Genomic DNA, 15578 nt, shown 5'->3' on the forward strand with positions numbered 1-15578 from the left:
TAGCAAGGTATGTATCTGTGTAATGATATAAACAATGATATGTACACACCATGTAGGTGCTGATTCGCCGACTGTCAGAGACAGAGAACATCGTTCACCGACTGCTAGACTTTCAGACTGAGTTGATGATCAGTGAGGCTGGAAATGATGCCCTCTTTCTGCTCTCTCAACTGCTCTCACGGCTCACCAAGGTGAGTCTAGATGCTTACATGTACAACAGAATTATGTGAAGATCTTCTTGTTATTCGTATACATGTACATTTCAGCATTTTGCCTGAAACTGTAAAGTGTAATCAGGTGCCTGAAGGTTGGTAAAAACATTTCTACAATGGCCTTGCCCACTGCTGCATGCACACTTCTCGTGTGTGACCAAATTTGTGAGAGACTGCACGCTTGTACATGTATATATCTGTGAGTTAGCATACATGTAGCTTTTTTTGATATTCATCTCTAGTTTGTGTGGCCTTGCCTTGCCCTGGTGGGAGGCATGGAGACTGGTTTCTGCCTTGGCAAGAAGTGTCAGCTCAAGCACAAAGATGAGCAGATTACTGGGACAATAGTATCCATTCCGGATGCTCACGGCCTCGTGAAGGTGCAGGGAAAAGTGCCAAATGATATGAAACGAAGGTGAGATATAACATAAAATCTGCCTTTGGATTGGATGTATACATACACGTACATCGCAATTTTTCCAGCACTGGGATGTAGTAAAAAAAATACTTATTGCTGCATCCATTTATAGGTGTAATGTCAACAGAGCACAATATCTCAAATCTTTATTTTTAGGTATTAATTTCTCTATAATTATTCCAGATCGTGCAGTCTTTCGGATCTTAAACTAGTCCCTGGTGATAGCTTCTCTTTGTCTCTGCTTCTGGACCACCTCACTCCAGCTATGCTCACCACTCTGGCGTATCTAGCTGGCTTTCTGGACCGGGAACACTCTCTGCATACCATCTTACAGTCTGTGCAGGACGCAGCTAAGAGAGTCATACCACTGGTAAGTATAGAGATTGAGGGTGTTGTTTAATCGAATTACCAGTTAAGTCATTCCTTGTAAGATTAATTAGAACCGTACTGAGAGGGTGTGACAGTATGGTCAGCAATAATTATTTCAGATCTGCATTTCACATTTGTACTACATTGTAATGTAAATGTCTTGGGTATTGTGCACCTATATAGGTACTATTATAATGAACATTTTGTGTCTGCCATACATGTGTAGGATGTTGCCCAGAGTATTGCCTATCAGCAACTTTGTGGCTCACTGTTGCAACTGGCTGCTACCAAGACCCTTCACACTATTCTCTATGATGAGTCCATTGTCAAACTGCTCACTTATCAACCCCCTTCAATGGATACAGTTGTCCTGGGTATGTACTATACAAAATGTACATACATGTACATGTAGTGTAATTATAGGGTCACATGACGAGGTGCTTTTTGCTCTGGATTAAGCCATTACTTAGTCTTTGCTCAACCTACCCTATATACCGTATATAGTAAGTTACTGTGGCACTGAGGTTCACACATAGTGGGTAGTAGGTTCGAGGCCGTGGGCGATTTAACTGAGGTAACGTCAATTAAAGGGTACGACGATTCGAGGATACTGTAACAGCAATAACAACAACGTATGTGTGAGCCTCAGAGCCACCGTAAAAATACTTTTTTCAACTGTCTAGGTGACTATGTGGACAAGACTGAGCTGTCGGTTTCCATGAGAGAGGTTCTTAGATGCCTGGCCTGTCGAGCCATCAAACCATCCCCTCTCAGCCCAGCACTTAAACTGCATGAGCTTGAGAGACTCCTCTCCTTGCTTGCACATCAGACTCTCTCCTCAATTGCCGAAGGTACATTGTGAATATGGAAAGTAGTTATATCATACTGTAATCAATATTGTAGTGAGCATCAGCATTATGAATCTGTGCATCGTTTGGTGAAAAATCCATTTATGTACTTGTGTGGCATTGAGAGGGGTCTGCACAACATTCTTTTAACATTTTGCAGATATATCCAAACATGATGTAGTAAAGGCCAAGCCTGTCTGTCAGTCTGAAGCCACTACTACTTCTGAAGTAGCTATACCCACTATCAGCAACAATGCTCCTTCCATCGAAGACACTGGGCAAATAGACGGCCTACCGTTAATTTCAGACCAGGCTCATGACCTGTCTGAAACACTTTCACTCAGTTCTAGCTCTGACGGCAGCCTTGAGGATTTGTCTCCAGCAGTTCAAGAGTCTCAACAGCAAGCACGTGCACCCACCCCACCCATTGTCAATACATTCATGGATATGGGATTCTCACGGGCCCAAGTCAATATTGCTCTTAACAGGTAAGTGGTTGTATACTGTAGTGATCTGGACTATTTTTAAGATTTCCATTGGAACACTCAATCTATTTGAAATGCGTGACATCGACACACTCTTCAGTTGGGGATAATTGCCTTGTTGTGTCATTACAACAAAATTTGTAAATACATGATGTACATGATGATGCAGTAGCAGACTCAGTGTATATAAATAGTGGTGTTTTATGTACATACAATGTATGACTGTAATTTATTACTGCTCATAGGCCCCTGTGTCATCTGAACCATGTGTTATGAATCATTACCTGTGTTATTACAAATTTGTGTGTGGGTTATAAAACAGTGATTGTGCATTAAGTTTTTGCTTAGTGTTGTGCGTAAGAAATAAAGGATGTACATGTAACAGTCAGTACGAGTCTTGTTCATTGTTTACATCACATGTATTTAAAACTGGAGTGTGTAGCATACTTCCTTGGTAGTGTTCAGGATTAATAAGTCTGTCTGGCATGCCATCTTCTATATCTTGATAGCCTTGTCTCTGTGCTCTGAAGCGATTCAACAATCTTCCTCCTTTCTTCATCCTCGACAATATCCAATAGAGCGTTATGCCCACCATGTAGAATATTGGAGCAGAGGATGTGATCCCTAAGAGTATATCATTGACTTGATTCAAACTTGGATGTAGCAAATCAGCTATATTTTTGCCGTCTATCATTGTGAACGTTATGGCAAGGAATCCCAGAAAAATGCAATCGATTTTGGCGTAAACTGCAACATTGTTCTTATACGGCTGAATAATGATGGTCAACACAAGACCAGAAACCACTACTACTGATCCCAATGGAAAATAGCTGCTGTCCAGTGTGAAAGATAACAATATGAAAGCGATTGAGCGACTTATGATAGGAACGGCTGCAAACCATCGATAGTCTCGTGTTCCAGGCTCTGTCCCATCCTTGTAACAACCCTGGAAAGAGTCCATGACAGTTTGTAGGATGTGTCCTTTTACTCGTAGGCATGATATAAGACGTTGAAACCATCTGAAAGGGTACAGTACAAGTAAAATCGCCGGTGCTACGATCATCACAATGCCTATTATTATTGTAAGAATAGCGTAGGGTAAGTGCTCAGTTCCTAAGTAGTCCACTGTTCCATCGTAGTACAGTACCCAGGTTGACTTGCCACTAGTCAAGTCAGTAGCACGAGAGGGAGTGAGAATGTCTATCGAAATGTTGAGCACTTTTACGAATGATAGTAGAAAAAAAGTGACATAAGCATCGATTACCGAGTTTCTAATGTTCCAGTTTCTACAAAAAGTTGTGAAGACACAGCGGAAAGGTCTCCACAAAAATACCATCACTTTGTAGTCTCGATCGTGGAGCTCTATTAAGATATATGAAGTAACTGTCAACAGCAATGGGTACATAGCTAGTATGTAGTCCATTGCAAATAGTGTTAATGTGGAAACATCCAAACAGATTTCAAGCTGTAAGCTTCTGAGAATATCAAGACTCCAAATTGAATAGATGGGAGTTAGTGTGTGAAATAGGAAAAGATTTGTTGCATCTCCGACCATTGCAATGTAAGCCACTCTAACAAATGCTGGCACAGACACTGCTTGACTGTAATAGAGGAAGCCGTGAAGATGAGAGGATGTTGCGTTGATTTTGAAGAATAGTACGATTAAATAGAATACTGTCAGAGGTCCATATGCTACTAAAATGTACTTCCAAATATTGTTAATCCCCTCTGGGCATTTAACGCATCGCATGTCATAAGAGTAAGCTAGTGGAGAATGTCCTGGTAAACATTTCCCACACAGTCTTCCTGTTCTGTTCCATCTTTCTTCACACATGAATCTGTTGATTTCTGAAGGGTCAGATGGAATCGAAAAGTACAATTGGTTGTTGGTAGTGTCATTACTACAGCCTTCAATACACTCTCCTGCAGTGAATTCTCTTGTTTGATTGTCATATGTCACACAACTGCATTTACGGGCCATAAGTTGGAGATTCTCACATTTAGCTGTAAGCCTCTGGTCTATTTGTCGACATATACAGGTGTTGTTGTTACAAGTTGTCCATAGTGGACAATCAGTATCATTAGAGCAGGTGGTACTTTTAAACGATTCAAAGTGATCATTATTTACTGGTTGCTCAGTCACTCTTGAGTCTTGAATTGTAAAATTGTAACTTTGAATACAGATGCTCTGCATTATAGTAATAGTCACAATCATGTACACTTTTGTCTTGTTCAACTTAGTCATCGTAGTTTATTGTGTCACTCACTACTGCAACAGGTCCAAGCTTAACTTTATATACAGGCTTTTTGAAGCCTTTTAACGTACTCATAATTATACATAATTGAATAGATTCCAGTAATGAATTGGTTCATAAATTTCCCATGGTTGATATTTACCCAATAAGTTTTGTATGGTATCATAATTTTAGCAATTTTAGCTACGCAGCTGTCGTAAGCATTCAAACTCGTACGTAGTCGTATAGTGCTGGATAAATAGAAGACGTTAAGGAATGAGAAAATACTTAAACCTAATCAAGTGCATTATTTTCAGCAACAGAAACCATATTTGGATGATAAGTGCTCTCCCGCAACGACCATGGCATCATGCAAACATAACTTGCATAACTTAGCCATGCATGCATGTACCTTCTAATGATTTAAGTCCAAATTGCACCTCAGATAATCATTTCTCAAAAAATGTTCAGGGAACCCCCGGACCCTTTATAGAAACTTCCTCCTCCCAGCTAAGCATCTCGTATGATAATTATTGCATCGGCTTTCAAGTATACATGTATATCAATAGCTTAAAATAGGCTTAAACATCGGCATTATAATTATAGTGTAAAAAGAAGCAATAGTTTGCGAGTGCATGTTTTTTGTACATTGCGTAAGCAGTATATCACACATAACTATTAGATTACTGGAGTCTGTAGCCTATTTCCTTGGTAGCGTTCTTGATTAATAAGTCTGTCTGGCATGCCATCTTCTATATCTTGATAGCCTTGTCTCTGTGCTCTGAAACGATTCAACAATCTTCCTCCTTGCTTCATCCTCGACAATATCCAATGAAGTGTTATGCCCACCATGTAGAATATTGGAGCAGTGAAAGATATCTCTAAAAGTATAACGTTTGTTTTTCTCAAGCTAGAATTAATGAAACCCGTCAAAAGCTCTCCATCAATCATAGCGGAAGTTATGGCAAGGAAACCCAGGAAGATACAATCAATCTTAGTGTAGACTGCAAATTTCACCTTATAATGATTGTCAGCATAAGAGTTGAGACTACTACTACTGTTACCCACGAATAGACATTATCGAGTGTAAATGATATCAATGTGAAACAAATAAAACGACTTATGATAGGAACGGCTGCAAACCATCGATAGTCTCGTGTTCCAGGCTCTGTCCCATCTTTGTAACAACCCTGGAAAGAGTCCATCACAGTTTGTAGGATGTGTCCTTTTACGCGTAGGCATGAGATAAGACGTTGAAACCATCTGAAAGGGTACAGTACAAGCAATATCGCCGGTGCTACGATCATCACAATGCCTATTATTATTGTAAGAATAGCGTAGGGTAAATGCTCGACTCCAAAGTAGTCTACTGTTCCATCGTAGTACAGTACCCAGGTTGACTTGCCAGTAGCCAGGTCAGTAGCACGAGAGGGAGTGAAAATGTCTATCGAAATATTAAGTACTTTTACGAATGATAGTAGAAAAAAAATGACATAAGCATCGATTATCGAGTTTCTAATGTTCCAGTTTCTACGACATTTTTTGAAGATGCAACGAAATGGTCTCCACAAAAATACCATCACTCTGTAGTCTCGATCGTGGAGTTTAATTAAAATGTATGAAATAGCTGTCAACAGCAATGGGTACATAGCTAGTATGTAGTCCATTGCAAATAGTGTTAATGTGGAAACATCCAAACAGATTTCAAGCTGTAAGCTTCTGAGTATATCAAGACTCCAAATTGAATAGATGGGAGTTAGTGTGTGAAATAGGAAAAGTTGTGCTGCATCTCCGACCATTGCAATGTAAGCCACTCGAACAAATGCTGGCACAGACATTGCTTGACTATACCAGAGGAAGCCATGAAGATGAGAGGATGTGGCGCTGATTTTGAAGAATAATACAATAAAGTAGAATAATGTTAATGGTCCATATGCTACTAAGATGTACTTCCAAATATTGGCAATCCCCTCTGGGCATTTAACGCATCGCATGTCATAAGAGTAAGCTAGTGGAGCATGTCCTGGTAAACATTTCCCACACAGTCTTCCAGTTCTGTTCCATCTTTCTTCACACATGAATCTGTTTATTTTTGAAGGGTCAGATGGAATCATAAAGTACGCTTGTTCTTTGCTAGTGTCATTATCACATCCTTCAATACACTTTCCTACTGTGATTTCCCTTGTTTAATTGTCGTATGTCACACAACTGCATTTATGGGCCATAAGTTGAAGATTGTCACACTTTGCTGAAAGGCTCTGGTCTGTTTGTCGACACATACAACTGTTGTTGTTACAAGTTGTCCAAGGTAGACAATCTGTATCACTGGAGCAGGTTTCATCAGCAGTGCTTTTTAAGGCTTCAAAATGACGATTATTAATTTTAGTCAATTCAGTATTTTGGATACAGATACACTGCATCACAGTTATAGTCACAATCATGTACACTTTAATGCTCATGATAGTTATAGGCTTGTGTCACTATACTAGTAACTACTGCAATATGCATGTCTGAGTTTAGTTGGCTTTTTAACACGAGCTATATATGTGCTTATTAGGGATTGTACTTGCAGATTCGTTAGGAAATATTAGTGGAATGGGTGGGAAGTGTCCAGTATCCATGTATAGTTAATTTATTGCCTTATCCTTTGAGCTGGGGACCATATACCGCAGACATACATGCATGTGTACGTGCATGTAAGTGAGGCTTATAAAGTTCCCCCTCTTATCACTTAAGCGCTTATTTAGGGATACGTATTATTGCAGCAGCTGTATTTTCATTCCAGGTTCATAATGAGCCTGACCAGGCATATTTTACGTAATGAAAACATAATCATAATAGATATCGTAAATTCTTGCACCGTCATTTGAACTCAATATGAATATATATATACCCCACTTGGGGTCTGTATCATAGCAACTGGGTGGGGTTTAACTAGCATAAACTCCGCATTCCTCATAAAGTCCCTTGCCTTGAGGGCACACTAATTAGTTATTTTAACAACACTATAATATGAGATTTTATACTAGATCTGTACACAGCCAAGTAGAAGCTAAATACTTATTTGCAAGGGTAGGACAAATGGGTGGGGCTCGCTGAACACCAGGAAGGTTGGAAAAGGGTGGAGCTCACTGCTTAGACATGGACAAGTTAGTGCGTAGAACTAGAAGCGTAGCACTTGCTACACGCTTTCGTTTAATAGTTTTTGAGACGTTAGTTGTAGTTGTATCAAAACTTAGGTTAAGCATTTTATTCCAGAGGGTATATGACACTTATTGTCCACTACATGGCAACGAAAAACTATCCTGTCCACCTCGGAGCTTTGCCCGGCATAAATTTTGGTGTAATGGACAATATGTATAACATAAATTGTGTATAATTATTGGCTTGTATGATAGAATGTTCAAGCATAATTATACGTTACATACACATGCTTTTATGTTTACGGTTTATACTGAAGTTGGTAGGTTGAGAGCTCGTTCAGTGTCAACCTATTTTGATTAAGCAATCAGTATGAGTCGTGTTTAATTGTCGTTATCACATGTATACATGCATGTATTAGATTACTGGAGTGTATAGTATACATGTACTTCTTTGGTAGTGTTCGGGATTAATACATGTAAGTCTGTCTGGCATAACATCTTCTATATCTTGATAGCCTTGTCTCAGTGCTCTGAAGTGATTTAACAAATTTTCCTTGCTTTATTCTGGACAATATCCAATAGAGTGTTAGGCCCACCATGTAGATGAAAGCACCGCAGGTGTTGATGCCTCGGTGGAGATGCCAAAGCTACATAACATAAAGCTACTAATAGCTTTTATTCAGTCCAATCATGCATGCAAACTCAAATAGTGGGTAATGATCGATCATGATTGTTGTTAAAAACGATCGATGCAAAAGTTCAAGTCTAAAATTAATGGCTGCCGTCTGCAGAGCCTTGCAGCTCTCTTCTCACTCTTGCAGCTACGAATAGCTAGCGTTCTAGTGCAGAGCTAACTACTAAGTAGAGTAGCAACATTCGGTAAACAAGTTTGGCTACGTGCTTTTCTGAAAAGGCTGCAATGGCATTCCAAGTAAGCATAACTCAAGAACAAAGCATTATTTTGCAAATCCACGAATTAAAATCCAAGTAAACATGACTAGACGCCTATAGAAACTCTTACTTGCACTGAATTCATCTTTGAGCAGCTGTAGCAGTCTACACAGACACACAAACACACTACCGTACTGTACTTATAGGGCTGACTAATGATTGTCAGCACAAGAGTTGATACTACTACTACTGTTCCCCATGGGTAGTATGTACTATTGAGTGTAACGGATAACAATGTGAAAGCAATAAAACGACTCATGATAGGAACGGCTGCAAACCATCGGTAGTCTCGTGTTCCAGGCTCTGTCCCATCCTTGTAACAACCCTGGAAAGAGTCCATGACAGTTTGTAGGATGTGTCCTTTTACACGTTAGACATGAGATAAGACGTTGAAACCATCTGAAATGGTACAGTACAAGCAATGTCGCCGGTGCTACGATCATCACAATGCCTATTATTATTGTAAGTATAGCGTAGGGTAAGTGCTCAGTTCCTAAGTAGTCCACTGTTTCATTTCATTGTAGCTACATGTAGTACAGTACCCAGGTTGACTTGCCACTAGTCAGGTCAGTAGCACGAGAGGGAGTGAGAATGTCTAGCAAAATATTGAGCACTTTTACAAATGATAGTATAAAAAAAGTGACATAAGCATCGATTACCGAGTTTCTAATGTTCCAGTTTCACAAAAAGTTGTAAAGACACAGCGGAATGGTCTCCACAAAAATACCATCACTTTGTAGTCTCGGTCGTGGAGCTCTATTGAAATAACTGTCACAGCAGTGGTTACATAGCTACTGCATAATCCATTGCAGATAGTGTGAGTGTGGAAACATCCAAACAGATTTCAAGCTGTAAGCTTCTGAGAATATCAAGACTCCAAATTGAATGGAGTTATTGTATGAAATAGGAAAAGATTTGTTGCATCTCCTACCATTGCAATGTAAGCCACTCGAACAAATGCTGGCACAGACACTGCTGACTATACCAGAGGAAGCCGTGAAGATGAGAGGATGTGGCATTGATTTTGAAGAATAATACGATTAAATATAGAATACTGTCAGAGGTCCATATGCTACTAAAATGTACTTCCAAATATTGGTAATCCCCTCTGGGCATTTAATGCATCGCTGTCGTAAGAGTAAGCTATAGTAGAGCATGTCCTGGTAAACATTTCCCACACAGTCTTCCTGTTCTGTTCCATATCTTTCTTCACACATGAATCTGTTGATTTTTAAAGGGTCAGATGGAATCGAAAAGTACAATTAGTTGTTGGTAGTGTCATTACTACAGCCTTCAATACACTCTCCTGCAGTGAACTCTCTTGTTTGATTGTCATATGTAACACAACTGCATTTACGTGCCATAAGTTGGAGATTCTCACACTCTCCTGCTGCTTACATACAAAATCTGTTCATAGTAATTTATGTACACAGTACTTGACACTTTTTTTATAAGGCAATGCGGTGTTTAAGAAAACACGAGATGTGATTTTCAAACCCATGTAGAGTTAGACCCTCCTTCTGTAACGTGCTCCTGATGCTACTAAAATGTACTTCCAAATATTGGCAATCTCCTCTGGGCATGTATCGCATCGCATGTCATAGGAGTAAGCTAGTGGAGCATGTCCTGGTAACAGTTTTCCTGTTCTGTTCCATCTTTCTTCACACATGAATCTGTTGATTATTGAAGGGTCAGATGGAATCACAAAGTACGCTTGTTCTTTGCTAGTGTCATTATCACATCCTTCAATACACTTTCCTACTGTGATTTCCATTGTCAAATGTCAACTACATAAGTTGAAGGTTGTCACACTTTACTGAAAGCCTCTGGTCTGTTTATTGACATATACAGGTGTTGTTGTTACAAGTTGTCCATGGTAGACAATCAGTATCACTGGAGCAGGTTTCATCAGCAGTGCTTTTTAAGGCTTCAAAATGATGATTGTTTACTTGCTTTTCAGTTACTTCAGTACTTTGGATACAGATACACTGCATCACAGTAATAGTCACAATCATGTACACTGTACTCAACTTAGCCATGATAGTTAGGCTTAATTGTGTCACTCTACTAGTCTAACTACTGCAATATTCAGGTCTGTGTTCAACAATCCAACTCATATAAGCTATGTATGTGCTTATTAGGGATTGTACATCCAGATTCATTAGTCAATTTTAGTGGAATGCGTGGGAAGTTGCCAGTATACATGTATTTTATTGCCTTTTCCTTTGAGCTTGATATCCAGGGGATCATGCATATACCGCAGACATGTAACAATTACGTACTTTGAACTTTTGGCATCTTGTTTAGCAATAAGCATGGTCGACCATTTCCCACTCTTTTCACCATTTTTCCTGCATGCAATATACAGTGTATATTCATGCAGTAATAGCCTATAGAGTGCTAGCACTGCATGCATGTAGTTTCAATTCAGCAACCGTGGTCCCTTTGTTTGATTGTCATAGCTATTGCCATAAGTTGAATTATTGCACACTTTGCTTAAAAGCCTCTAGTCTGTTTGCCGACATATGCAGGTGTTGTTGTTACAATTATTACTCGAAGCGCGTGTGGGTGGCCACGGGTATAGTAGTCTGTTAGTTTGTTTGTTTGTGTGTGGCATGTGAATCTACTTACCTGGATGCCATAGCACTGCGTTTACAACATGGATAGCCTGCACACAACAAGTTATTAGTTTTAATTGTGGCAGATTTCGCTGTTTAAGCTTCGTTGCCGTATAAAAGTGAGCAAAAGCTAAAGCTAAGAAGCTTGAACTTTCACGTTGGTAGCTAGCTAACTACACACGGCCTTTATTCGAGGTACCACACATATTTACAGCTGAAGTGATCCCGTACCAGGAACAATGGAAAAGGATCACTACAATAGAAAGCTAGAATTGTGACTGGATGTTGTCTGTTGGCTGACTTTGGGATCCTACTCCAGGAGCCATACTTCTCTGAGACTCCAGGCTTCTTTGCTGTGATCCTAGTTCACAGTACATAATTATTATCTACATGTATGTACCACTAAAATTCTGTTCTTAAATGTTTCAGCATGTCTCTCTCCCTCTCTCTCTCTCTCTCTCTCTAGTCTGGTTTAGTTTTATTGCTCCTGAGTTGCCTGTGCTAGACAGCTCAGTCATACATCACTTCTGGTTTCTTTATAATCATGTCACCAGCCGAGGGTTTGCACTTTAGTGCTCTAGTTATAATAATTATTGTTCAGGTAATGAATGCAATAGTTTTAAATTTCCCGTGGTTGATATTCACCCAGGTATCGTACCAGTTTTACAGTTGTCGTCAAGTCGTAGGCAGTCCTATTATAGTGTTGGATAAATAGAAGACGTTGGGGAATGAGGAAATACCTAATTAATTAATGTAAATGTAATATCATTAAACAGACAATTTTAGTACACTTTGGTTTGTGGTATGCACATAACTTTGTGTAAGCAATAAATGGTGTAACAGTCAGACGAGTGTTTACATCACGTGTATTTAAAACTGGAGGTGTAGCATACTTCCTTGGTAGTGCTCAGGGTTAATAAGTCTGTCTGGGATGCCATCTTCTATATCTTGATAGCCTTGTCTCTGTGCTCTGAAGCGATTCAACAATCTTCCTCCTTTCTTCATCCTCGACAATATCCAATAGAGCGTTATGCCTACCATGTAGAATATTGGAGCAGTGAATGATATCCCTAAAAGTATAACATTTGTTTCTCTCAAGCTAAAATGAATGAGACCCGTCAAATTCTTTCCATCGATTGTAGCGAAAGTTATTGCAAGGAAACCTAGAAAGACAATCAATCTTGGTGTAGACTGCAAATTTCTCTTTATAGGGCTGACTAATGACTGTCAGCACAAGAGTTGAGACTACTGCTACTGTTCCCCACGGGAAGTAGGCACTATCGAGTGTAACGGATATCAATGTGAAAGCAATAAAACGACTCATGATAGGAACGGCTGCATACCATCGATAGTCTCGTGTTCCAGGCTCTGTCCCATCTTTGTAACAACCCTGGAAAGAGTCCATGACAGTTTGTAGGATGTGTCCTTTTACTCGCAGACATGAGATAAGACGTTGAAACCATTTAAAAGGGTACAGTACAAGCAATATCGCCGGTGCTACGATCATCACAATGTCTATTATTATTGTAAGAATAGCGTAGGGTAAGTGCTCAGTTCCTAAGTAGTCCACTGTTCCATCGTAATACAGTACCCAGGTTGACTTTCCACTAGTCAGGTCAGTAGCACGAGTGGGAGTGAGAATGTCTATCGAAGTGTTGAGCACTTTTACGAATGATAGTAGAAAGCATGTGACATAAGCATCGATTACTGAGTTTCTAATGTTCCAGTTTCTACGAAATTTTTTAAAGATACAACGAAATGGTCTCCACAAAAGTACCATCACTCTGTAGTCTCGGTCGTGGAGTTTGATTAAGATGTATGAAATAACTGTCAACAGCAGTGGGTACATGGCTAGTGCATAATCCATTGCAAATAGTGCGAGCGTGGAAATGTCTAAGCAGATTTCAAGTTGTAGGCTTCTGAGAATATCAAGACTCCATACGGAATAGATGGGAGTTAGTGTGTGAAATAGAAAAACTTGTGTTGCGTCTCCGACCATTGCTATGTAAGCCACTCGAGCAAATGCTGGCACAGACATTGCTTGACTATACCAGAGGAAGCCGTGAAGATGAGAGGATGTGGCGTTGATTTTGAAGAATAGTACAATGAAGTAGAATAATGTTAATGGTCCATATGCTACTAAGATGTACTTCCAAATATTGGCAATCCCCTCTGGGCATTTAATGCATCGCATGTCATAAGAGTAAGCTAGTGGAGCATGTCCTGGTAAACATTTCCCACACAGTCTTCCTGTTCTGTTCCATCTTTCTTCACACATGAATCTGTTTATTTTTGATGGGTCAGACGGAATCACAAAGTACGCTTGTTTATTGCTAGTGGTATTATCACATCCTTCAATGCACTTTCCTACTGTGATTTCTCTTGTTTGATTGTCATATGTCGCACAACTGCATAAATAGGCCATAAGTTGAAGATTGTCACATTTTGCTGAAAGCCTCTGGTCTGTTTGTCGACATATACAGGTGTTGTTGTTACAAGTTGTCCACGGTAGACAATCAGTATCACTGGAGCAGGTTTCATCAGCGGTGCTTTTTAAGGCTTCAAAATGATGATTATTGACTTGTTTTTCAGTACTTTGAATGCAAATACACTGCATCACAGTAATAGTCACAATCATGTATACTGTACTCAACTTAGCCATGATAGTTAGGCTTGCATGTGTCACTATACTAGTCTAACTACTGCAGTATGCAGGTCTGTGTTTAACGATCCAACTCACACAACGTTGATGAGCTTGTTTGTGCTTACTAGGGATTGTACTTACAGGTTCATTAGGGGTATGCAGGAAACGTAAAGAATCACAAACTCAACATAAGAATACATACATGTATACATGCACTGTTAAAAGTAGGGTGTTGTGACAGCACCTTTAGGGGTGCTCCCACTAACGTGCAAGAACAACACAACAGTGGGCAACAGTTGCACCCAGGTCCTGGTAAGCCACAAACCAACCTTTTCTGATAACTCTTTTTAGACTCCTTGTTATATATGAGGGGTGAGTAGTGCCAAAAGGAGGCTGTTTTTAGGAGGCGGCAGTCTAGTTGGTGGCGGCGGCTTAACCTCGAAGGGTATTTACTTGGTTGCGGCGGGTGTTTACTTGGTGGCAGCGGCTTAACCTTGAATGTGGCGGAGGCTGTTTGTTTGGTGGCAGCTGGTGTTTTTTGGTGGCGGCATGATAGCCATAGAGAGTAGAGACTCTATCTACGATGGTGGCGGCTTAACCTCGAGGTGACGGCGGGTGTTTACTTGGTGGAGGCAGCTTAGCCTCGAATATATTAATGTGGATGTGAATAAGATAATGTTGGACCATTTGACCTTTAACTAATTAAAGTTATCTTGCAGACTACTTCTCAAGCTTGTTTTTAGTGTCTGGGAGGGAGTGGTCAAGACCAGACAGTTGCTCTAGCGCTGACCTGATATCAGGCTGCTCATGGTCTCAGGGCTAGCACAGGAGCACCCTCTGTTTCTCTAGTCTCGAATACCCGCCTCAACCTAAAAGCTTGAGTCTGGTCAAACTCACATTGAGGTTTGGTTCAAGTGTGTCCAGGAATTTCTTGGACATTTAATTGACCACAAGTGGGTGTGGAACATGAATAAAATTATAGTCTACATGAATATCATTATAGCTAACCGCCACGGCAGCATGGATTGTTACTAGTAGAAAGAATTAGCCCCTGACAGAAGGCGACGTAAGAAAATTCATGGAGAGAGTTGTAAGGATGTGATACTAGAACTCTCCAGACTAGCAACAGGACCTTTGGAACACCTTGTCGAAATTAACAGCCTAAATGCTCATTTATGTGAATGTGACCGTCGACCATGGTTTCATGGCCCTCTAGCTCTGTGCAATGATGGCTCAGTGTTTTTCTCGTAGGCTTTCAACTCCTAGCCTTAATTGATACACTGTCTGATATAGCCGGCTCTGTGTATGTTCTGTCCCTAACATGCGGTAGCTTGTGGCTTTATCACTATGCTTGTGGGCGTGTAGCCCACTTGACTTTGCTGACTGTGCAGAACAAAGTTCATATGTGAGTTTGACCAGACTCAAGCTTTTAGGTTGAGGCGGGTATTCGAGACTACTGTTTCTCTATTAGCTAAGGTCAAGTGGTTCTAACCTCATCTATATTCACGACTGGCTTTACATTTTCGAGGCTAAGCCGCCGCCACCAACCACATTGCCGTCACCAACTAACACTCGCCGCCGCCAACAACTGACACCTGCTGCCACCCTAAGGTTAAGCCGCCGCCTCCTAACACAGCAAATTTGTTTTTTTTGGCA

At 40.2% G+C, this 15578-nt stretch overlaps 2 protein-coding genes across 6 annotated transcripts in view; one reads left to right on the forward strand and one right to left on the reverse strand.

Annotated features, from left to right (window-relative positions):
- LOC135338014 (probable E3 ubiquitin-protein ligase HERC1) overlaps positions 1–15578 on the forward strand; it is a 55213-nt gene that overhangs the window by 15653 nt on the left and 23982 nt on the right. For all 5 annotated transcript variants that reach the window (XM_064534021.1, XM_064534023.1, XM_064534020.1 and 2 more), the window contains exons 38-43: positions 57–191; positions 455–627; positions 814–1000; positions 1226–1373; positions 1683–1850; positions 2008–2335. In XM_064534021.1, the coding sequence (XP_064390091.1) occupies positions 57–191; positions 455–627; positions 814–1000; positions 1226–1373; positions 1683–1850; positions 2008–2335 (1139 nt within the window). The remainder of the gene's footprint in view (positions 1–56; positions 192–454; positions 628–813; positions 1001–1225; positions 1374–1682; positions 1851–2007; positions 2336–15578) is intronic.
- LOC135338015 (uncharacterized) lies at positions 2599–4653 on the reverse strand. Its single transcript, XM_064534025.1, has one exon. The coding sequence runs from the start codon at positions 4575–4577 to the stop codon at positions 2718–2720; it is 1860 nt and encodes a 619-aa protein (XP_064390095.1). The 5' UTR covers positions 4578–4653; the 3' UTR covers positions 2599–2717.

Source organism: Halichondria panicea, chromosome 7, assembly GCF_963675165.1.
Source record: "Halichondria panicea chromosome 7, odHalPani1.1, whole genome shotgun sequence".
Lineage (NCBI taxonomy): Eukaryota > Metazoa > Porifera > Demospongiae > Suberitida > Halichondriidae > Halichondria > Halichondria panicea.